The following is a 25,981-nucleotide window of genomic DNA, read 5'->3' as shown; positions in this document are numbered from 1 at the left end:
AAAAGAGCCACCAAGCTAGTAATCGGAAAGAACCTCCTTGGACTGATAAACAGCTTGAATCTGTCATGATGCTTAATGACTGACACAGCACTGCATTTCTTCTGGGTATCAAGACCCAGAAAACAACTCCTTATCCTATCCCTGCATTCATCTTTGTACTGGAGGCGATAATCAGCACAATCAGGAAAGACAAAGAAACACAAATTATCCGGAGAGGAAGGGTTAAAGAAAGTTGTTGCATTTTTCAAAGGATACTACAGCCAATGCAGAAAAATGTCACAGAATGTTTGTAAAGGTGATGTAATTATTAAATGTATCAAGGATAGTGTCTCAAGACGTAGGATCAGTACATAGCACTCAATTGTATTTCTATATATTACCAGCGAACAATTACATTTAAAGTATGATTTAAAATGGTGTTGATCAACAATATAAAATATTGACATAAAATCTGACAAAAAATATTAAAGGTCTGAACATAGAAAACAATAAAGTATTGTTGAGAAAAATTTAAAACAGCTTAAGTAGGTGGAGAGAAAGATATCTGAATGAGAAGACTTGAGTCTATTAAGATGGCAATTCTTTCCAATTTCTATTGTAGATTAAATGCAATCACAAATGAAATCCCAGGCATCATTTTTATATTAGTGACAAACTTAATAAGTAACAAGCTAATTCTAAACTTCATATAAAAAATTTAATGGCCTAATGTAGCTAACACAACTTTTAAAGAGAAGCTAAAAGTATAACAAAATGTGATTTCAAATTTTACTACAAAGCAATTATAAGCCAAAGAATGTGCAATTGGTATAAAGATAGGATATTTAAAAAACCCACAGAACTGAACAGAATGGGATGTTAAGAAATTTTCCAGTTACTACACTAAAAGCATATTCCACAAAAAAATAAATTGACAAGTTGTATTTGATCAACATGAAAAGGCCTGCCACTCATAAAGACATTATTATAATGATAAAACAAGCCATACACTAGAGGGAAATATTTGCAAAGTATTTATCCAGTAATGAATTTGGTATTAAAAATTTTAAATATTTTTCAAAACTCATATAAAAATAACAAAACAGGAAAAATATTTAAGCAAACAATTTACTGAGGCAAACCTATAGATATATGGTTGAAGAGATAGATCATCAGTAGAATATATGTCTAGTATGTGCAAGACCCTGGGTTCTACTGTCATCAAAAGAGGAAGAAGAAGAGATAGAGAAGCAAGACAGGAGAAAGTGAGGGAAAGTGGACATAATAAGGAAGACAGAAAGATACTTAATAACATTAGTCATTAAGGAAATGAAAATGAAAACTACTACAATGAAAAAAAATCAAATACCCATTATAATGACTAAAATTTAAGTATATGTTTAACTAAAAAATGAAAGCATTCATCCATGCAAAGACCTATTGTATATATCTCTGTGGTACTTTGAATAAGAATGGCCCCATAAGCCCATATATTTGAATGTTTAGTCAGCAGGGAGTGGCTCTATTTGAAAAAGATTAGGAAGTGTGGCCTTGTTAGAGGATTGTGCTACTGGGGGTAGGCTCTGAGGTTTCAAAAGCCCATGCCAGGACCAGATCAGAAGGCAACTCTCAGCTACTGCTCTAGCGCTTGCCTGCATACCATCATGTTTCCTGCCATTATGATAATGGACTAAACCTATGAAACTGTAAGCATGCCTCAAACTAAATGTTTTCTCTTATAATAGTTACCCGGAAAATGGCCATCCTACAAAAAGCAATCTACAGATTCAATACAATTCCTATCAAAATACCAACACAATTCTTTAATGAACTTGAAAGAACAACTCTCAAATTCATATGGAAAAACAAAAACCCAGAATTTCTAAAACAATTCTATGCAATAACAGATCTTCTGGAGATATCTCCATCCCTGATCTCAAGTGATACTATAGAGCAACAGTAATAAAAACTGCATGGTGCTGGCATAGAAACAGAATGGTGGATCAATGGAATCAAATAGAAAACCCAAAAATAAACCCACAGACCCATGGATACTTGATTTTTTACAAAGACACCAAAACCATACAACAGAAAAAAAAAAAGATAGCATCTTTAATAAATGGTGCTGGTCCAACTGGATGGCTACATGTAGAAAAAAGGACTAAACCTGTTAGAAGAAAAAGTGGGCAAGAGCCTTGAACTCATTGGCACAGGAGACAACTTCCTGAACGGAACACCAACATCACAGGCTCTAAGATCAACAATTAATAAAATAACCCTGAGATTTCACCTTACACCCATCAGAATGGAGAGCATGTCTGATTGCATGCGGGTTGATGCCCCAGGTCCCGCCTCTGAGAAAAAGGTATCGGACGGTCTGATGCTCTTTGGGTGGATGACACCTAAATGAACATCAGTACAAAGTCCCAATTTATTTCTAATATCAGAGATCAGACCTCTACTCTTGCCTGATGCATCTAAAACAAAAAGGGAGAACTGTAGAGAGCTGCGGAATGCTATGCCTTAAAGATGGAGCTGGTTTCCGCCTTCCACCTTCCTGATGGTGAGTGCTCTCTGTCACGAACAACTCCACATTTGGCTAAGGCTGAGGATCTGGCTTGCTTCCATGTATGTGGACCTATCTGCATTGCACACGTGGCACGCCTGGGTTGGCTACCCAGAGGCTATTTAAGCTGTGGGCTGGCTTAAATAGGGTCCGAGGATTGTTCAAGGTTCCTGAATAAACTGCATTGAAAAAAAAAAAAAAAAAAACTCAAGGGACAACATATGCTGGATAGGATATAGAGAAAGGGGAACCCTCCTCCAATGCTGGTGGGAGTGTAAACCTGTGCAACCACTTTGGAAATCAATCTGGCCCTTTCTCAGACAATTAGGAAGAGTGCTACCTCAAGATCTAGCTACACTACTTCTAGGCATATATCTCAAATATGCTCAGGTATATAACAAAGAACTTTTGCTCAACCATGTTCATAGCAGCTTTATTCGTAATAGCCAGAATCTGGAAATAAGCCAGATGTCCCTCAATAGAGGTATGGATACAGAAATTGTGGTACATTTACACAATGGAATGCTGCAATTAAAAAACAAGGAAATCAAGAAGTTTGCAGACAAATGGTGGGAACTAGAAAAGATCATCTTGAGTGAGGTAACTCAGAACCAGAAAGACACACATGGTATATACTCACTCATAAGTGGAAATTAGCCACATAATATAGAATAAACATATTAAAATCAATACTCCAAAAGAAGCTAAACAACAAGCAAGACCTAGGGAAGATGCTCAGTTCTCATTCAGAAGGACAAACATGATAGACATTGGAAGCAGGAGAAGACAGGGAATAGGAGCCTACCACAGACAGCCTCTGAAAGACTCTACTGATCAAGGTATCAAAGCAGATGATGAGACTCATAGCCAAACTTTAGGCAGAATGAAGGGAATCTTATTCAACCATGTTTGTAGCAGCTTTATTTGTAATAGCCAGAAGCTGGAAACAACCCAGATGCCCCTCAACTGAAGAATGGATGCAGAAATTGTGGTACATCTACACAATGGAATATTACTCAGCAATGAAAAATAAGGAAATCATGACATTTGCAGGTAAATGGTGGGATCTGGAAAGTATCATCCTGAGTGAGTTGTCACCCAGAAGCAAAAAGACACACATGGTATATACTCACTCATATAGACATACAACATAGGACAAACCCACTAAAACCTGTACATGTAAAGAAACTAAGCAAGAGAGAGGACCCTAACTAAAATGCCCAATCCCCATCCGGAAAGGCAAAGAGGATGGACATCAGAAGAAGAAGAAAACAGGAAACAACCTAGGAACCTACCACAGAGGGCCTCTGAAAGCCTCTGCCCTACAGACTATCAATGCAGATGCTGAGCCTGATGGGCAGCTGTTGGGCAGAGTGAAGGGAATTTTAGGTAAGAACTGGGAAATAGTAAGAGCTGGAGAGGACAGGGTCTCCACAAGGAGAGCAACAGAACCAGAAAATTTGAACACAGGGAACTTCCCAGAGACTCATACACCAACCAAGGACTATTCATAGAGATAACCCAGAACCTCTGCACAGATGTAGCCCAGGGCAGTTCAGAGTCCAATTGGGTTACATAGTAATGTGAAGAGGGACTGCCTCTGACATAATCTGATTGGCCTGCTCTTTGATCACCTCCCCCTAGGGGGGAGCAGCCTTACCAGGCCATAGTAGAGGACAATGCAGCCACTTTTGATGTGAACTGATAGACTAAGATCAGAAGGAAGGAGAGGAGGACCTCCCCTATCAGTGGACTTGGGGAGTGGCATGCATGCAGAGGGAGGAGGGAGGGTGGGATTGGGAGGGGAGGAGGGAGGGGCTTATGGGGGGATGCAGAATGAATAAAGTGTAATTGATGAAAAATTAAAAAAAAAAAGGTCGGGGGATAGAAAGATCTGGAGGGGACAGGAGCTCCAAAAGGAGACCAACAGAGCTATAAAAACTGAACCCTGGGGGCCTTGGAGAGAATAATACCCCAACCAAGGACAATGCATGGAGAGGATCTAAATCCCCAGCTCAGATGTAGCCCTTACACTTAGTCTCCAAGTGGGGTCCCTAGTAATAGGAGCTGTGACTCTCTCTGGCATAAACTCAGTGACAGGCTCTCTGATCACCTCCCCCTGGGGGGTGCAGCCTTGCCAGTACAAAGAGGAAGACATTGCAACCAGTCCTGATGAGACCTGATAGTCTAGGGTCAAATAGAAGTGGAGGAAGACCTCCCCTATCAGTGGACTAGGGGTGGAGCATAGGGGGAGAAGATGAAAGGAGGGTAGGATTGAGAGGAGGAAGGGGGCTGCAGCTAGGATACAAAGTGAATAAATTGTAATAAATGATAATAATAAAAAAATAATTACCCTGGTCATTGTGTCTTTTCACAGCAATAGAACAGTGACTAAGAACAGTTGGTACCAGGGATTAGGGTATCGCTCTGGCAGGCAAACTATGCTGTTGGAGAAGCATGGAAGACAGTGCTGCTGAGGCCAATGTGGTCTGTGAGAACACATCTCAAGAACTGTCAGAGGAGGAGAATATTAGTAAGTCACCTGTCTTTGATATATGGGCAAAGAATGTGACTGTTTATGGAGCATGTTCTAAATATATACCTGAAGCTAAGTTGATGGTCTTTTAGATTAATGACATTGGCAGAGGAAATTTCAAGACAACCTAATATTGACTATGCTGTGTGGTTATTACTGGTCACTCTAATGAAGATCTGTAATAAAAAGGAGCAAGCTTAGCAAGGAAAAATGCAAAACACACAGAGAAAAGGAGTACCATGAAAGTAATGGAGCTAAGCCCAGCACTCCAGGAGATAAGAAGTTTAAAGAAAAGCCTGATGATAAATGGAATAAAGGGAGTGGTGACATTAGGGAGAGCTAATAACAGGGAGTAGAACTAGCTCAAGAGAGGAAAGCATGTTCCGGTGAACAAAGCTGAAGGCAGTTAGAAATATAAAGAACATTTTGCCATCAAATATAGAGATGCTAAGTATGGAGTGTGCCCTGCTGGTGTTAGGCCTTGGTTTGTTCCAGTATTTTCTGACTATGCTCAATTTCCTTTGAAATGGTTAATAAATATATATTCTGTGCCATTAATGCTCCTTTTCATCCCTTTTTAACTGGCAATGTATATCCTATGCCATTATATATTAGAAGCATAGATCTGCTTTTTTATTTTGATTTTACAGGGCCTACAGTTAAGAGAATGCCATGAGTCTCAGGAGAGAGTTTGAACCTTGGACTTTTAAACAGTGTTGAGACTGTGACAGAGCATGGGAGCTTTGAAGTTGGACTCAATAAATTTCACAGTGAGATATGACCCCTGTGGGGTGAGGTAATGGGAATTAATTGTTTGAATAAGAATGTTCCATAGGTTCATAGACTTGAATGCTTAGTCACCAAGTTGTAGCACTGTTTGAAAGGATTATAAGGAGTAGAAGATATGACTTTCTGAAAAAATGTATCAGGAAGACACTGCTTCAATGTCTTCCTGATAGCCCCATGCTTTATCATCCTGCCATGATAAAAATGGACTAAACCTCTGAAGTTGAAAGCAAGCCCTCAACTATATGAATTTTTTAGCAGTAGTTCCCTTAAACCATTGTGTATCTTCACAGCAATAGAACCAAGACAGGCCATAATAGTACTATATGTACTGGCCAAAAGTCTAGAATTGAAATGTCCATCTATGGGTGCGGTTTACTTGTACGGTTGAACATTCTTCCTCAATAAAGAGAAAAACCATTTCTAAAATACCTACATTTAAATAAAGCCACACCAAAAGAAAATAAAGAATATATACTGAAGTGTTCTGTTTATGCAAATCTTTAAAGATAGAAATCAGCAACAGAGACTGTTGTTATCTAGTAACTTGTCGGTTGTTATGATAAACATCACAACCAAAAGCAACTTGGGAAAGAAGGAATTTATTTCATGTAACTTCCAGGCCATAGTCCATCATTGAGAGAAGTAGCATAGACATTCAAGGCAGGAACCTAAAGGTAGAAGCAAAGCATCGGGCAGAAACTCTATGGAAGAACACTGCTCATTGACACATATGGCTTGCTCACTGACTCATGGTCAGCTAGATTTTTTAGACAAGCAGGACACCTGCTGGACACCTGCCTAGAAATGCATTGTCCGTGTGGAATCAGCTCTCCCTTATTCATCATAAATCAAGAAGCATGAGAGGAAAAGAGAGAGGGAGGGTGGGATTGGAAGAGGATGAGGGAGGTGACTACAGCTGGGATACAAAGTGAATAAATTGTAATAAATTTTTAAAAATAAATAAATAAATAAAAATCAACAGAAAAAGAAAAAAAATAAATAAATCAAGACAATCTCTCACACATGGCCACAAGCCAATCTAACAGAGGCTATTTTTAATGGAGGTTCCCTCATTCCTCACAACTCTAGATTGTGTCAAGTTAACAACAAAATTAGTCTAGATAGTGCCAAAAAACAGGTCAGTAGTTGCCTAAAGATCAGAGAGAAGTAGGGCAAAATATGAAGAGGTGTAAGGACACTGTGGGTTATAGATATGCTTACTATTTTCATTGTAATTATGACTCATGAATATATACATGTCAGACTTAATGTGTACACTGAAATATGTCCATTTGTTCTAAGTCAAACCTCATTGACACTGTTAATTTTCAAGAAATAATGAGAGTGATAATCAAAAACAGTACTGGGTCAGTGATATGGCTTAGTGGGCAAAGGCCCTTGCCATTAACCCTGATGACTTAAATTTCATCTCCTGTCCCTATGTAGGAAGAACTGATTCCTACAAATTGTCTTATGACTTCTACATGCACTCTGTCACACACACACACACACACACACACACACAATTAATAAATATAATAAAACAGTTCTTAGTTCCAGCTGATGTCTGATAAATAGCAACACCTATTCTTCACTCCAGCATTCTGGGCCAGGACAACAGAGATGTAGTCTGTGTTCTCAAAGACTCCTCAGTGAAAACGCTATGGAGCAAAATAAGTTAATAGATTACAACAAACAAAGTGGTTTTGAGTTTTATGGAATTAAAATCACAGATGGCAAATAGTACAGGGACTTAATGTTCAAACAATTAAAATCTTCCAAATAAAAAAAAAAAAAACAAGTATAACTCCCTTCTCTGTGCATCCCAAACAGAGATTTCTTTTTTTTTTTTTCAATGCAGTTTATTCAGGAACTTTGAACAATCATCTGACCCTGGGGAAAGCCAGCCCACAGCTTAAATAGCCTCTGGGTAGCCAACCCCAGCGTGCCACGTGGGCAATGCAGATAGGTCCACATACATGGAAGCAAGCCAGATCCTCAGCCTTAGCCAAATGTGGAGTTGTTTGTGACAGAGAGCACTCACCATCGGGAAGGTGGAAGGCGGAAACCAGCTCCATCTTTAGGGCGCGGCATTACGCAGCTCTCTACAGTTCCCCCTTTTTGTTTTAGATGCATCAGGCAAGAGTAGAGGTCTGATCTCTGATATTAGAAATAAATTGGGACTTTGTACCGATGTTCATTTAGGTGTCATCCACCCAAAGAGCATCAGACCCGTCTGATACCTTTTTCTCAGAGGCGGGACCTGGGGCATCAACCCGCATGCAATCTTCTCTGGGTCGAAAGTGGCTGACCCTGAGTGCAGTGCTTAGCCTCGCATCCTGAGCGTAACATTTTACTTTTTATGGTAGTCAACCATGCTTGGGGAGACTGTCCTGCTTCAATGGCTGTAAAGGCCTGAATGATCATGGCTGCATTACACTGTTGTGAGACGCTAATCTTGCATATACACCACAGGCAAACCAAGGAGACCAAACAGAGATTTCTTAAAGGTGGGAGTCTGCTTTCCTGTGATTTTGTTGCTGCTATTGTTGTTGTTTTTGTTCACGTAGTCTCAGCATCTTTTCCTATAGTAACCAAGTATAACCTGATCTCATGAATGTGTTCACCCACTGGAAAGGGTCTAGGTAGGGAAGTCTTTATGAAAACTCTGATGATGCTTCTGGACTGTTGGCAGAGTTTTCCTTCATTGCTCCGTTGTTGGTCAGCCATCAGTGGAATAAATTAAATAAGGTGGAGCCTTAGGAAAAATATAAACAATATTCCAGGGAGAGAGCAGTGAAGAGGTCCACATGCTGATATGACATCTGCCTGAGTGTAGAACCTTTGTAAGGGGCCAGTTGAAGCAGCCCTATAGACAGAACTTCCTTTAGGGACTGCCACTGAACCATCTGCACAGACCTGCTCCAGTGAAGGCAAGCATGGGGAGATCAAAAGCACATCACATGCTTGGCAAGATAAGTGCATGGGGCAGACAGTGCTTGGCTGGCCTGGAACTCACTATGAAGACTAGGCTGGCCCTCAAATAGAGACCCAAGTGCCTGGTCTTACTATTTAACTTTTACCATCACTATCATGTGGAGTCCTTCAGAAGCCTGAGTGTCAGATTGCACATCCATAGAAGAATTTCCTGCAGAAAGTTCCCAGGAGAACAGACCACAAAGCACATGTGTCCCACCTGGGTGCAGCTTCATGGGAAGGCGCCATCCTCTTTGCACAGAGTGTGGTCAGCACAAAGAACACCTTATGTCATTGGACAAACCATAAAGACATCTCACTTAGGATGTGATAAAGGCAATGGAGAGATAGCTTTCACTCCAGTCTGATACAGAGGTTTCAGAGGACACCCAACACATCCAGTCAGCTGACTTGAACTGGTAACTCTGCCTCTGAAGCTCAGCTATTTAATTGTTGCTTTTTTTCTGATACAGACTGTGAAGTGCTCATCAGTGCAATTTGCTCTTCACTATATAGATCGACCTACCTTTCGACAATCTATACCTTCCAACCTTTCAACAATCTATATTCTACACAGGGCATTGAGGACTCATTGATGAGCCAGATCTGGCCGTGGCCTCAAGGAACTCACAGCCTACTAGCCACCACATAGAATAGCTCATTGTACTTTTCATGTGTTCTCGTAACTTAATCTATCAATTAAAATATACTTAATAACAAAACTATATCTGCTTGCCAGTGTCTCACAGAAGAATCCTGAGAGTCAGTGAATCTCCCGGAGAAGTACATATATTCAGAAGCCAATTATCGCTTCTCAAAAACAACAACAAACAACAGCAACAAAAACAGGATTGTAATGTGCAACTAGTGAAAAAATAGATATATTAAGAAAACCATCACCAGTCCTGATGAGACCTGATAGGCTGGGGTCAGATGGAAGGGGAGGAGGTCCTCCTATCAGTAGACTGGAGAGGGGCAAGGGAGGAGAGGAGGGTGGGAGGGTAGGATTCAAAGGGGACAAGGGAGGTGACTACAGCTCAGTTACAAAGTGAATAAATTGTAATAAATAAAACATAAATTAAAAAAAAACATCACAAAAAGAACAAAAACATGTGCCCCTGGATGCTTATCTTGAATCAAGGAAAATACATCAAATACAGAAAGATGGGTGGCATCTTTCTGTATTTCCCAGCTCTGGGGAAGAAGAAACAGATGGAATCATAGTGCTCATTGCCCAGACAGCCTAGCATGCTTGGTAAGTGCAAAACCCCGCCTCTAAAAAAATCAAGCTGGATGGCATCTGAGGACCAACATCTGATATTAGCCTCTGGCCTTCACATGTACATTCAAAAATGTGCATGTGTACTTGCACACTCATGGACCTGTACACACACACACACACACACACACACACACACACTAACCAAATTCTAGAGTTAAGGTTGGAAAGTGAATCTTTATCAAATGCCTGCCCCCTTGACTCTTTCATTTTTTCACTTATTTTAATACTTGTTACTACACAGAATACAAAGAATAGCAACTGAAAACTATTTGTCTGTGGCTCTCTGTTTGGTTATCTTTAATTCTGCAGTGCTTAAAATGCTACAATACTGCAAGAAGAATAGCCCCCCCCCCTGGAACCATGCTTAAACAGGAAATAACCCTCTCCATGTGGCTGGCCCTGTTGCTAAATTGACATATCATTTAGAAAACATCTCTGTCATTAACCATATGCTACATTAGGATTTGAGATCAAGACTTTAGCAGAGGCTCTACCTTTGGGTTGAAGATTTTAAGAATGTCCATATGCTAGAGCCAAAGGTCAGCCCAAGAGTGTCCCCACTGTCATGTATACCTGAGCCCTGCTGACTGGCTTTTCAGAAGATTCTGACTACAAGTTCTGGATCTTTGCCAAAGCCATTAGCCCCCTGATATCATTGATAGACAGGGCTTGAGAGCTAGCTGATATTCATAAAGAATTCTACAGGCAGGATGTGGAGACGGCCCAGTGATTAAAGCACCTGCCATGCAAGAAAGAGTTTAGATTCCCCAGAAAACCATCTAGATTCTGGGTGGTCATGGCAGCCTGCTTTGTAATTCCTGCCTCAGAAGGCAGAAGGAGGAACCCTAGAGCTGGCCAGACAGGCTATCTCAGAGATCTCTGGGTTTGACTGAGTAATCCTTCCTCAGTGGAAAAGATGAAAGGGCAATTGTGGTTTATGCCCAACACCAACTTCAGGCCTCCACATGCACATACACACTGACAAAAATGTGTATACACACAAAAATTGGGAATAAAAGAATCCCACAGGCCATACGTAATCTCTTTCTGACCATGAAGAATTGATTCCACTCCCACGAATTCGGTTTTCCTGTCTGTAAAACAGGGATGACAATAATGGCCTAGCAGGGCTACTGGTGGGCAGTAAAGGGGCTAACAAGTATAAAGGGATTGACAAGCACCTGGCATGCCCAAGTGACCAGGCAACGCTGGCTGCTGTCCTCTTAGGAAGAAGAAACTTCCTGGAAAAGGAAGCAAGATAAAAGGGAGCAGGGTGTCCTCAAATCCCCTCACTTCTGAAGTACGACTTGTCTGCCTCAGGACTCTCGGATCAATCCGTGCTTTCTGGCCAGCCTAGGTGAGTGGGCACCCTCTGTACCGAGGCAGAGGCTGCTCCTCTAGCTGAGGCGAGCTCCTGTGGCTGATCCATGTTGGCTCTACTGTGCCCCTTTCTAAACCTGTCTCCTGGTGACTCTAAGCTCTGGGTTCAAGCTGCCTCCAAAATACCTGATTGCCTAGGAGTAGGGAGTACCCCCAAATCACCTCATACTGTGGTGTCTGAAGTTAAGACCAGCTCTGGAGAGGGAGTCAGGATGGAGAGACAGGGCACCTTGGGGATAGGTGGGGATGCAGGAGAGGGAAGAAAAAAAATCTTTAAAATGTAAAATAGCCAGGTTTCTGAAGCCTGGCCACAAAGAAACACTGGCTATTCACTGTGGAGGAGTCATCCAAAAAGTGAAACCAGCACCAGACATTTGACTTCAGGGACACATGCAAGGCTTCCTTTCACTGGAACAAAGAAGACCGGGCTTTGAAGAGCCTGCAGAGAAGCAGCAAAGCTCAGAGAATCAAAACTTGCTGAGGATCAATGAAGCCTCAGGCAGGTTCTGAAGAGCAGGGTGGGATGGTCACATCCCCTTTCTAATGACTAGGACAGTCATGGAACCGCCCTGGGGGAAATTCGCAGCAACTGCCCGTGTCTTCAGCTGGCTCATGGAGATGTGGAGCTCGTGGAGCTCGTAAGATGGGAATTCATAGAGAAAACCATCAGCAGTGGGCCTGGCTAGCAGCTCATGTGATACTACCTGTGCCATTAGTAACAACAGTCGCCCAAAATGGTTCTCATCCATATTAGCACTGAGCTAATGAAATACACATCGTAAAAGAAGAAATTACCCACATAATAAGCCTTGGATCTTTCAGAATGAAGCCACTAGAAATTGATCAACTAATTTAATACCAGCTAAAGGCTGCATCTCCCCCGAAACCCTGAAGGCAAAACCAGGAAACACACATCTGCTCACACTGAACAGCCTGTGGAGGTCACACAGGCTGCCCTGGCTCTGCTTCCCGGAAGAGTATGCGGGCAGAGAGGGCTCTTCAGGAAAGCTGGGGCCACGAGATAATACCTCACCCTGTACAATAGCTTCAGCAGAAGCCTGCAGGGCGACATTTCTGAAGAGTGACATCTCATGCTCCCATTCACCCCTGAGGCCAAACCAGTGGGATGAGCAGACCTAGAGGCGCTTCCCACTAACCTTCTTTGGCTGTGCGCACCGTGTATACACTTGGACTACACCCAAACACGCACACATGCACACTCAAATACAGATATAAACTTACACGGATAGTCAAATGGCATATGCATATACATATGTTCTCACATACTGAGACACACATTGCATGCATCTGTACACACATGCGCATATATCATTCCCCCCCACTCTCCCAATGATACTAACGTGCACTCTAAATACATATATACTCATATACATATATTCACATACATATACATCTCATGTATTCCCACATAGACATGCAGCCCACACACATCCCTACTAAATTACGAGGAGAGCTGATGCATGATGCACATGCCGCTCACCCCAGAGGAAGGGGGGTGGATCTCCTCCTGGCGGACGAACACTCACGTGTGCATATGGCACTCTTTGTCCAAGGTCCGGGGACTTTCCCCTAGCCAGAGGGATAGGGAGCACATCCCCCATACATAGCCTATGAAACAGGCTTCCAGAGTAAGCGTGATACTAAATTACACTCACATGTAGAAGCGCCTCACACATGCATACTCATACATTCGTTCACACGTGCACATTCATGTATCCACAGTCACAAACCTATACAAACTCTCACAGTACACACTTACACATATAGATATTTGTCCATCCACACTCTCGTGAATATAGACATACATTAACACTTGTATGGACACAGTTCATACACATACTCAGTTATAAACCTGTATCACATACTCCCATACATAAAACTCCTCAGACATATGTATGTGCATACATTTAAACCATGACATTTTCAAATATTTACACACTTAGAAACATATACACTCTTGCATGCACTCAAACACACTCACATAATACTCTCACACACCTGAAATATCCTGCATGAGATAGGGCCTCCATTCTCTCCTAATTCCTTTGTCCTGCAGTCTGTATTTATTTAATAGCCTGACCTAATCTCCCAGGCGCTGGCTCCTAATTGACTGCCTGCCTCACTTCATCCCCTTTACCTAATACCTGAAACCACATCTCTTACTTTTGACATTTTCATAGATGCAGGTCTGGACCTTTCTGCTAGATCCCACCTGCTCCAGCTAAGCATCTTGGCAGGCCAAGTCCAGCTCTCTAACCTCTTGCCTTGGTAGAATGGAACTCCAGGATCCATCCCTGTCCCAAGTCAAGACTGGACTTGAAAGCACAGTTCTGAGCTTTCCCACGGGACAGGGGGTCAGGGCAGCCCACAGCCATCACCATTCTGGGGCTCTTACCTCATTCACAAAAACCCAGTGGCTGTCCTTGGAAGCCAGGTTGGTCTCTACAGCCTGCAAAGAGGAAAAAGAAATGTACATGAACAGAAGCAAGACAGAAGCTGGCAGACATATAGTATAATGGTTTAAATGGGGTTTTATAAATGCTGTTTTTGCAGAAATCCTTCCTCACAAAACATGCAACTCACTGGAGCTCACTCTGGCTGCCTTGGCCACAAAAGATACCATTTGAGCAGAGATGTCTGATGTCCTCCTGTTATTCCATGCTGTTCTGCACTGGCCCAGAGCAAGGTTAGAGACCCTAATCCATCACAGACCACAGGTACAGGCCCAGCCTCCCTTCCCCAAGAATGCATATAAATTCCTTTTCAAAGGCGCACTTAAGAATAGCATTCATCATTACACAAAACTGCAGAAAGAGGAAACTAACATTGGATTTATGGCAGTTCATCTAGCTGTGCTGAGCAATACCAGAAGAATAGGATACACTAGCTGAACTGTGATGCTGCTTTACATTCATATTTTGGGATCCACAGAGCTGGATTCTTTCCAGTTATTGAGGAGGGATCCATTCCCACCATTCTCTCAACACTGTTTTGTTACAGCACACGCCATTGTTGTGTGTGGATGGCTACTAGTTTAATTTATTCACTTTGTATCCCAGCTGTAGACCCCTCCTTCATCCCCTCCCAATCACACCCTCTCTCCCTCATCTCCTTCCATGACCCTTCCCAAGTCCACTGATAGGGAAGCTCCTCCTCCCCTTCCATCTGACCCTAGCCTATCAGGTCTCATCAGGACTCTCTGCATTATCTTTCTCTGTGGCCTGGTAAGGCTGAACCCACCTCAGTGGGAGGTGATCAAAGAGCAAGCCACTGAGTTCATGTCAGAGACAGTCCATGTTCCCCTTACTAGGGAACACACTTGGACACTGAGCTGCCATGAGCTACATCTGTGCAGGGGTTCTAGGTTATCTCCATGACTGGTCCTTGGTTGGCGTATTAATCTCAGAAAAGACCCTTGTGCCCAGATATTTTGGTTCTGTTGCTTTCCTTGTGGTGCCCCTGTCCCCTTCAGGTCTTTCTATCTCCCCCTTCTTTCATAAGGTTCCCTGCACTCTGCCCAAAGTTTGGCTATGAGTCTCAGCACCTGCTTTAATACCCTGCTGGGTTTATTACTTCTTATTGTCTATTTTCTCTGCCAGGTTGGGTGGAGAGTTCACAAGATAACTGTCTACATCTCTCAGGCAAAAGCTGTGTCCCAGAACTTTGGCACCAATATATAATAGGTATTCAGTTAACATAGCTAGACATGCAAATAGGCAACATCAGATAAAATCCAGTTCCTTGTTTTGTTTGCACTCTTTGAGCTTGTTTGTTTGTGTATTTGCTTTTGTTTTTATATAGAAGAAAGGGTCTTATAGAGCAAAGGCTAGTCTCAAGCCCACTGTGTACCCAAGATTAGCCTCTAACTCCTCATCCTCCTGCTTCCAACACCTAAGGGCTGAGATTATAAACATGCACAACCATACCTGGCTCCTTTGAGTGTACGTGTGTGTGCTTTCTCTCTTTATGAGTTAGAAAGCTACCTTGCTGAAAAAATTGGAAGGGATTGATGGTTTGCAAGCATGTCCTGTAAGAATGTGCGCGGTGAGTGTGTGCCAAGAGCTTGCTGAGCACCAGGCGCTATGCCAAGCCATCTATGAACCTGGGAAAGAGCTTTCAGATTTACTCCTTTTCTTCTTACCGTTTGCTAATGTAATTTTTATTACCCCTTTGATTTTAAAAAGTATAGACAAATTAAGATGCTTAATTAAAATCACTCCATAATACCTTCTCATTTTAAAAGAATGTGTTAATGTGTAAAAAATTCCCCATTTATTCCTACAGATTCAACCACTGGAAGTCATCTGAAGTGGCTCCCTCCAAAGCTTCTACAGCCATATCATGCAAATACATACCTACACATGCATATCAGACAGATGTTTTTAATTAAAATCACACTTGAAAATGCATACAGGGTAAAATTTCTCATTATTAACTTATCGATATATCAAATTCACATTTTCTTATCAATGTGTACAAAGGTGACTGTTCTTAACAAAGAAGGTATCAGTATGTCAGGCCTGCATGGCGCTGAGGCACCACGCTATCAGAGCACAGAGTTCTGTCACGGCTGTGCTGCACAGGAAGAGTTGAGTGTGGTTGGAGATCACAGATCATGAAAATAGAAAGCAGGAAATGTCCAGGGAGTTCTAGTCTGTCAGTCCTTCCCAGACAACATCACAGGCATGGAAATTTTCCTGGACCACTCAGGGCTGAAGAACACAGATTGATGTCTATGGCTTATGAATGAGAGACTTCCAGGCCATGAAAAGATGAACCTGAGCAAGAGTCTGAAGTAAAAGGAATAACCACACCTACTCTCATTTGTCTAGTAAAGTCATGTACAAAGTATAGGTAACAAGTGCCCCTCTCTCATCCACAAAATTATGTAACCCATGATGCCAGAAAGAAGGAAATCCAGAAATGAGGTCCATAAACACTGTGAGAATTTCACAGAAAGCAGAGATAGGAAGAAGGTCATTTTAGTCCTATAAAGGTCCACTCTCATTGCTCCATTTCCTCACATCTATCTTGTATCTTTTGGCCACAGGAATCTTACCCCACTGGGAACATTATATTCCCTGGGATATACAGACTCCTGTTCATCCCAGGAAGGAGGCTCTGGGAACTGGTTTATATCCTTGGAAGAAAGTGAACCTCAAAGAGGCCAAAAGCATCTATGCACCATAGTGCTATATCCTGAGACAGTTCCCACCCCATTCTGAAAGCCTAAAAAGCCAGGCTGCCTCCAGAGAATATTATAGGACACAAGAGCCAGTGTTTCTGAGGACCCTGAACTGGTAATGGCGAATGGTGAGAAGCACAGGATGGAGTCTTGACCACCCAGCCTAGAACCACTCTCTTCCTAACATGCCACAGATGCCTTTAGATATCCAAGGCCAGGTGATAAGGAAAAAGTACAGGAATCTGATCTAAACACTGAGAACACATTGCTGGACCCTTGGAGGACTCAATTCCCAACCTTTAAGCATTTCCTTAATGCTCATTGCTTATATCAGCAACTTGCATATCAAATTAGGATATGACACAGAGCTTGGAGGATCTCCTAAGTTCCCAAAGTCTGGAATGCTAAAATTAATCTCAACAGAGGCAGGTCAATGAGGCTGAACTCAAAACAAAAATAGCAAATGGGGAGATGAAACTTGAATGCAGTACAGAAAAGACTAAAGACTTATGAAGAGGCTTAGAGTGGGGGCTGGTATACTGATTCTACTCTTGGCCAGCCTAAGTGATGGAAGGAACCACACTCTAGATCCTAGTCACGAAGGGGGACAGTTTAAGCCAACAGCCACTTGGAGTAACAAGGAACTCTTATTGGACAGGATGATGTAGGTATCTAACCAAATGAAGAACTGGCTTGTGCAAGAGTCCAAGTTGCTCTTTGCAGCATCTAAGAGTGGATTTGCAGAGGATATCAGCACAACGTAAGAAATGTTTTCTACCTTTCCAGGCAGTGCAAGAAGAAATAGGCTGCCTCAGGTAGTAAGACCCAGCAGTAGCATTCCAACATTGTCAGTGTCAACAGTGGCTTGGAAAGCAGTGGCTTGGAGGATGACCATGGATAAGAGAAACAACTCTATGCTGAACACTCCTAAAAAGGTTTTTTTGGTGTTTTTTTTTTTTCTGTAGGCTCTGGCCTCAATACAGAAGGTTCTAATTCACTGAAAGCAGGCACCTGCATAACACCCTAGTCATTTTCAAGCTCTAATTTGCACCTTGACCCTGGGAATCCTTAGCTCTTTGAATCTGAAGGTACAGGTGCATTTTGCAGCTGAGGGGTGCCAGCATTGCCAATGACCAATTGCCAATTTCTGGGAGATCCTAGGGAGTATGTGGGAGCATGGCTCCCATAAGGGGTCTTCTTACCTGGTATCAGACTCAGGCATGGAAGATACTGGCAGCGAGAATTGATCAGAAACTCTGCAGGGTGACTGGCCAACTTCCCTGTCCTACTTTCCCTCACCAATTAAGCATCAGCTAATTTGTTAAGCCTCTTTTTCCCACACAGAGATAAATAGCACTTGGATACAGCCTTTTTTGCAGAGGGTGCAGCTCATGCAGAGACTGGCATAGTGGCAAGGAGCAGCAGCTACTGCAGACTGAGCAAAGCCACACTTGCCTTCTTGTGCAATTACCAGCGAGCTGCTAGCTCTGTGGGATGAGCTTTAACAGCTCACAGAACAAAAGGGGAGGGTCCCTCCTAGCACTACTGGTTCCCTTCCTAAGTGACAACCTCTTCCTTCTCCCATCTATGTCTGTGGCAGACACAAACATGTCCTTCTTTCATCATGAAGCAAGTGTGGTACAGGAGCCTTTGCTGTGTGCTCCCTGGTAATCTGTGCTACCTCTCCAAGTGCAGTTTTGTGACCCACAACATAGCGGCACCAATCACTCTGCCTAAACCCCCCCACACATCATAGTGAGCTATTTGATTACCAAGATTTCCTGTGTGTTCATTCTCAACCACCAACATCCACGACTCAGGCTGCCAGAACTTGTCTCAGCCCTCAGGATTACTTGGAGATCTAACTAAGAACTAAGGGTGCCACAGATGCAGATCCCAGCTGTTTGGCTCCTTGGTGGGGACGTCTCAAGGTCATTTGAGTGGTTTCCAGAATCCAGCTACAGAACAAGGTCACAATTATGTCACTTGGCATCTTTCTTTTCCTTTGTTCCACATCTTCAAGTACCTGCTGGCTTTCATGTTTGAATTCCTCTGGGAACACTTTTCCATAAATAATTGTCATCTGATCCCTGCTTTCAAAGCCTGCTTCTGGGATCCCAACCTGAGTGAACAGCTCCAGCCTGGGGTACTGGTAAGAATTAAGTGGCTTTATGTGTTACTTCACCAACCGAAGAAGGCGCTCAATAGATGATCAACCATTGCAAAGGTCCTTCTTGTTCCCTTCCCTTTTTTCTCCAGCCTTGTCATCATTCCGGGGTCTCTTCTAAGTGGATAATTCCCCCTGTCTTCCTCCACTCAATAAACGAGAACTGCCATTCATGCCTTGACATCTGTCTTTTAATGCTCTGAAACACCCAACTCTACTAGCCATGTCTCTGCTATCATAGGGACAAACAGCGATTAAAAAAAAAAGACAGTGTGTGCAGTCTTGCAAAGTGGTAGGTGCTGTCTCCTCCATATTCCCAGAGGCCTCATGGAACCCCTGTACCTCCCCTCTTGCCCAACATGAGATTCTCCAGCCACATGGCACCACAGGCATCTATAGAGACGAGCTAGCTCAATCATGTAAATCAATGTCAGCTCCTATAACCTGCAGGTATATGTTCGGGGTGAAGGTGAGATGACCTCATGCCTAGAGCAGATTCTCTCATTCACCTCCATCAAGTGGGAAGCTGCTTAGGTTTCTCGTTGGAGCTGACAACTATCACTGTTCGTACCACCCTTAAGATAAAGCAGGGCAGTGACCTGAGTAACTACAGGAGTTCATGGGCCTAGCCAGGTCCTAGGTCCCAGGGAACACAGAGAGATTGCTACACTGGCCCAAAACAGATATCCCTGGTATATTACCATGAATCCCGCAAGGTATTGCCAAATAACAAGAGTCCACATGCCTAACTGGTGTGTCTTATCAAGACCAGCAAACACAAAATATAGGGGAAAAAAAGGTGGAGATGGGACTTCAAAGGGATCAAGTTTATTTTCTTATAGCTCTTTTGATCAGAGAGGCAGAAGAAGATGGTGATAAAGGGCATCAATGAGGAGAGTGATACATACAGAGAATGAAAGGAGGCATATTGTGCAGACACATCTTCATACATGTGTAGATTGCACAGACATACATGTTGATAACCACATGTCATCCTCTGGAAGTGAAAGTATATGTCGTAGGTAGACCTTAGCTACAGTAAGCATAGAGTAACCATTCTTCCCACCCCTGGGAAAGCTAAGTGTGGATAGGAAGGTGCCTCCTTGCTGATGTGAACCTCCAGTATCTTTTTCCATGGCCAATGGCAATAGCAGCACTGCAGTGTCTAGGACACAGGGCCTCAACATACCATCCTGTGGGTGCACTCAGAAATGAGACATGTGAACTCCATTCTGGACACCCTGGTCCACTGTCTGAATAGAGAAAAAGATTCTGGGTAAGTTCCAGCTCTGGGCTCCCTAGTATGCCCTGGGCAGAAAGTAGTCCCTGAGCATAGCAAAAATGCAAGGGTCAGGCATTGTGCCTAGATTGAGGCTGGAGAGGGTTGACAGCCGTCCCTTGATCCCGTTGAAATGAGGTTCAAATCCATATGGAAGCAAGAGAGCACTGAAGAATATCTGCGACCTGGACACACCTTTGTCCTTAGAGTGATGTACAGAGCCAAGTGTGAGGCATTTACAAGCCCAGTGGGAGCCTGCTTGTAAGATGCCTCCGGGACACATCAACACAATAACTCCTCTATTCCATATCCCATGCTCCTCATTTTCCCCCCAACAATCTAAATAGGTTTCCATTTCACAGTGGGAAACTGAGAGCTCTATGCAGTCAGATTTCTGTAGAATAGTGTTTAGCAGAAAATTAATTTAACTGTTAGCCCAAGTCTGTATGTTTTAAACCTCAGTCACATGGCTCCCAGAAGGCCCAAACAATTGTCTAAGAAAGTGTATCATCCTGCAAACCTAGGCCAGGTCCCATGACAGTGGGAACAAAATATTTTTTTAATTTATTTTTGTGTTTGTTTGTTTGCTTGCTTACTTGCTTATTTCTCATAATGAATCAAGCCATTATATGCAGCAATGCCTTCATCTTCCAGGCTAATTTGTTCTCATAAGCTCAAGACCATGATTCCACCCGTGTTCTTAGGTGCAGGCCCGTTTCACTTCATCTTAGCCTATAGGACTAACAAATGGAGTGGAAAAAAACCTCCATGTGGAAGCTTTCCAGCTCCATTGCTAAGGATTTATTTTACAAAGCACACGTGCCACTGATAATTTATGTATGCGTTAATTGTTGGCCACTTATCTAAGTACCCCTCCCTCCAACAGTTGCAGCCTGGGATAATGAAAGCTTGACGGCAATTAGCATCTTTTAAAAACCTAACTCTACCACTTGAGAACAACCCCCCCCCCCATGGAGCCTAAGGCCTGGCACTCTCCCAAGGACAGACATTGAGCTAAGTTAAAGACTGACTGCTGCCATTGCCACAACAAGTTATTTAGAAGCAATTCTCCCTGTGCAATGTCACCCACCAAAAGCATCACCTGCAACACCCAGTGATGATGAAGGGTGATTTCATTGATGTAGGAGCCCATTACAAGAAAAGACACTAAGCAGCCACCGTGAGTTCTGAGTGTCAGAAGCTATGTCCAGATACAGGAAACCTGAAGGAGCAGCTATTATGTACTACATGGAGCCATGGTGTCCCAGACTCTTGCCATCTTTGGCAAAGCGTCAAAGATTCATTCTGTTTAACTTAGTCTTGTCTATAGAACTTCTTTGTATCTTGACTTCATAAAAAACGTCTCCCCTAGTTTTTTTTTTCTCCTGTTGTGGTAATAAAACACTCTGGCTAAAGCAACCTTGGGGGAAGGGGGTACATGGCTTGTTTAATTTATACTTCCATCACTGAGAGAGGTCAAGAAGAAACTCAATGAAGGAACTTGAAGCAGAAACCATAGTGGAATCTGCTCGGTGGCTCACACAAGTTCATGCTTACCTTTCTATCGCAGAGAACCACCTGCCCAGAGAACGGTGCTTCTCACGCTGTCTGGGACCCTCCCATATCAATTCATAATTAAGGGAGGACCCCTGAGAGCATTTCTGCAAGCCAACGTGATCCAGGCAAGACTGCAATGGAAGCTCTCCTCTCAGAGGACTCTACGCTGTCTCAAGTTGAAAATTAAAGCCATGATGGTCTCCTAAAAGTATTCTCATGGCTCCCACTACTGGCTCCACCAAGGTCTGAGATGCCACAGGGAAATCATGGGCACACAAAGGTCTTTTCATGGGTATTCCTCCAAGCTTTTTCCAGCAGCCAATTCCCTGATGTGTCTTCTGGGGCTTCATCAAAGCTTAGTGGCCCATTTATGGAGGAATCCAGGAAAACTGAGCTCCAGGAAAGGTTGTTCAGTATGGAGTGAGGTAGAACAGCAAGGGTCTCAGAATACTGATTATGCTGATTTAGAAAAAGAAATCATAACTGACTCAATACGTGTAAACTCAGATAGAGTGAAATCATTTCTAGTCTATCATTAGACTGACTCTATCCACTCTGTTGTCCAAGTATGAGATAAACAGCCAGTCCAAACTGGACAGAGGGTAGGAGTATCAGCTTGCAGCCTCCGGGGGAGGAAGATTCATTACAGATCATTTGTGGCTCCTTCAGATGAAATAGAGACAGGTTCCAGGGCTTTGCAGGGCGTACAATTTACTGTAATAAAGAGAGAGAATATGCTACATGTGGACAATTTATGAGGAAACGTTAATATCAGCAGAAAAATGAAATGGAGTTTGCTTGCAGGCACGATCTGTTTAATAAGATCAACTAGGAGAAGTGAAGCCAGGCACTGCCGATGAGTATTGGCTGATAGATACTTGGACTTTAATCAGTGATCTATAATTCCCTACCTCCTGCAGGGCATAGAAACCAAATAAGGCTGTCCATGCTCTCACTCCCATTGATACTCAGGCTGTATCCTGAAGGGAGGCTACAGGAGCCTGGCTTTTCTATCCAATCATTTCTCACAGATGAACAGGAAAGGCTTTCAGGCCCTTGGCCACATGGACGCCGGCATAAAATCCCTTTTGAGAACCCAAATCTGCAGTAAAACAAATCACTTGCAAGCTTATTTATGCCCTGATCTGGTTTAGCAAGGGCAGCCACCAGCCTCTTCCGTGTGGACTGTGAGCAATCAAACGACGTCGTCCTTCTCCACTCCAGGGCAGGGGACACAGACCTTGGGTGGCAGGTGGCTGCCTGGAACCATTCCTCATATATTTGCTGTTCAACTCCAGCTTCAAATGATTTTTCAGAAACAAGCAAAGCAAAGTCCAGATCGATGAGCAACGTTTCCATCTCTCTCTTGTGGGTATTTCCATGTTCAAACTGGAGCTTGCAAAGGTGCTACTTGTATCCAGGGACTTGCTCCAGGGACTCACAGCATGGTCAAGGATACAGGAGAATGTGTGAGGCAGGACAGTCCCTCCAGGTACTGCTGGGTCACATCAAACCCAGAGGCCTTCCCTCCCATGTACAGCTTTCAGCTCCAGAGACCCAGATCCAGGTGGAGATATCTACTGTGAAAAACAGCTCTACTGCCTCAAAATGCTTGATTAAAGTATCAGTCTTTATCACCATGACCCCTTCAAACTGTGTAAGAGGCGATTCTGCAGCAGCTTCTAAGCATGGATCTAATTCTTTCTCTCAATCCAAATTGTTTTTAAAAGATGGAAGCCTCAGAATACTTTTTAAAGCAATAAAGTTGAAAGTAGCAATTCTTTACTGAGCTGATAAGAGTTGCTGGGTGTAATTTGTATTCTTTTTTTTATGAGCCTGACTTTATAGAGAATGGCATAGAAAGAAAAAAATATATCCTCTTTTCAGTGCTAGAGACAAGAATGTTTTCTTCCTGTGTGTGGTGGGGAGGAGGTCGCTGGCTCAGGAGCAGTTGGGAAACACATTTCTTATTTAGGCTATCATAATGCCAAAGAGCACCTGTGGGTGAGTAAGAAGCTGGAGGAGATTGGGGACACTACAGCATAAACTGCAGTTCACCTACACAACCTTAGCACTCAATTTGAGCCTCTGTTCCTAAACTGACCAGGAGGCCACAGTGGATCTTAGAATTCTTAGTGAATATAGAAAATTAAATATTAATTAAAATTAATATTGTGTACTCTATTTTCCTTAGAGTACACAATATAAAATGCTGTGTTGTCTTACATACAGCCATTTGCCAAATATAAAGGGCCACAGAATTGGATTCTAGAGTTGGGCATGGCTTGAGGGTTTGCCAAAAGCCTTGTGGGCCCTCCAGAAAAGCCAAGCGACTCTGCATTCAGCCCCTAGAGCAAATAGTAACAGAACCACACATTAAATAAGCATAAGTTTAGCCCTAGTGGGTATTCCCACCAGCTCCAACATCCATCTCCACTGTCCCCACAAGGACCCAGGGATGCTATACTTGGGGAGAAAAATGAATGCATGTCTCCCAAGGAGACCACATGCTAGACCTGGAGGCAAAGAAAAGCACTGAGTGCTGTGGAACTGCCCCTGAGTCATACGTTCACACGTTGCGAACAAGGATTTGGTTCTAAAGTTATTAGGTGAAGTGACAACTTCTATGGCCCTCAGCTACAGCTTCATTTTCATTTCTGGATATATTGTCAAAATCATCACTTGCTTAGCCCTGTTCCATCTGGCCACTGTTCTTTCTAAATATTCCACAACATTGGAAATGCTTCCTGCCTCGCACAGAAGGACAGGAAGTATGTGCTTAGATCTGCATATTTTGGTTGTAGAGGAGCTTTGGGACTGTGCGGCATTCTTCTCACAGGATCGCTCTCCCTCACTGCTTCAGGCTTCACTACACCTGCTACCTGGCATTTCTCAGCCTCAGAACCAATTGTCTGTCAATTAAAAGCACACATGGTGCCTCTTCAAGGCTGATTAGACTCTAGTTCAAAGTCAGATTCAGGAGTATCCACAACATAAGCCAACAGTTGTCGCCTGGAATACAGTCAGACCCCATCTGCAGGGTCTGACACTGGGCTACAGAGCCTATAAAGTTGCAGTTCCTCGATTGTATTCCAGGGACTAGAAGATCTGGGGGGACATGAAATGTTTCTTGCAAAGGGCTGGAGAGGTATTTAGTGCTTGAAAGTGCTTGCTGTCCTCCCAGGGGACCGAAGTTTGGCTTCCAGCACTCAACGCTGGGTGACTTACAACTGCCTATAACTCTAGCTCTAGGAGATCTGATGACACCCTATCCTGGCCTCCACTAGCATACCCACATAGCACATGCATACAGATACACATAAATAAAAGTAAGAATTTAAAAATCTCCTTTAAAACTAAAAATCTATGGTTGGTTCATGTCTGTCCCACCTCGAGGATCACAAAGCACACCGACAGGGAAGTCCTCACGATACAGAAACTTGTCAAACTTAACATGTCATTCAGAAAACATCTCTCTCCAGGTGTTAGATTTCTTCACTCATTAAAATCATTAAAAATGTTCAGGGCACTAATGTTACAAGGACAGATGGGCCAAATGAAGCTCTGGAATTTGGGAACCCAGAGGAAGAAAATCAGGCTAAGAAGTCCCGGGTCAGATTTGGAGCCCAGAGACAAGGCTGGCTTTGAAGGCGGATGTCCTAGGCACAAGAGGACCACTTGGCAAATAAGTTGAGAACAGTTCCAGTGGTCTAAAACAGTGGTGAAGGGACCCACTCAGCATGGCTGGGGTTTGATACAGAAAAGGAAATCTAACATAACTTCTAGACTCATCCTATCAAAAGAGAAAATAGATTAAGCTCAATGGAGAACACAGTGGATTCAGATGTGACGTCCTAAAGGAAAAGGAAATTGAATGAGCCAATCTCAAAAGTTTGAGGATGGCTAGGTAATCATGGTGGTTAACAGCAAATGGTAAAAGTCCATGGGGCAAGTGAGAGAGTAACACCTTACCTGAAGAGTCCGCAAGCCTGCTCACCCATTCAGCTCCAGCTGTAAGATTATGTCCATGAAAGCTGAGAACCAGGTAAGGAACAGCAGGAGAGCAGGAGCCACACTACCCTCCACCACCTTTATAGATCACAGTTTCTTCACTATTGGTCATTCATTGTTGCCAAGCCACAAGATTCCTAGAGATGGGACACTTTACACCCAGCTACATCATTGTCAAACACTAGTGACAGCATGTGCACACGCACACACAATTTTCCCTATATGACCTGCACAGAAAGGTCTCAGGACTAAC

At 43.1% G+C, this 25,981-nt stretch overlaps 1 protein-coding gene across 2 annotated transcripts in view; it reads right to left on the bottom strand.

Moving 5' to 3' along the window:
• Positions 1 to 25,981, bottom strand: part of Grid1 (glutamate ionotropic receptor delta type subunit 1) — a 734,712-nt gene that overhangs the window by 309,630 nt on the left and 399,101 nt on the right. For both annotated transcript variants that reach the window (XM_060390904.1, XM_060390905.1), the window contains exon 5: positions 13,925 to 13,978. In XM_060390904.1, the coding sequence (XP_060246887.1) occupies positions 13,925 to 13,978 (54 nt within the window). The remainder of the gene's footprint in view (positions 1 to 13,924; positions 13,979 to 25,981) is intronic.

The sequence above is a fragment of the Meriones unguiculatus genome, chromosome 9 (genome assembly GCF_030254825.1).
Source record: "Meriones unguiculatus strain TT.TT164.6M chromosome 9, Bangor_MerUng_6.1, whole genome shotgun sequence".
Lineage (NCBI taxonomy): Eukaryota > Metazoa > Chordata > Mammalia > Rodentia > Muridae > Meriones > Meriones unguiculatus.
The sequence above is the reverse complement of the archived record's forward strand: the minus strand, read 5'-3'. Positions and strand labels throughout refer to the sequence as shown.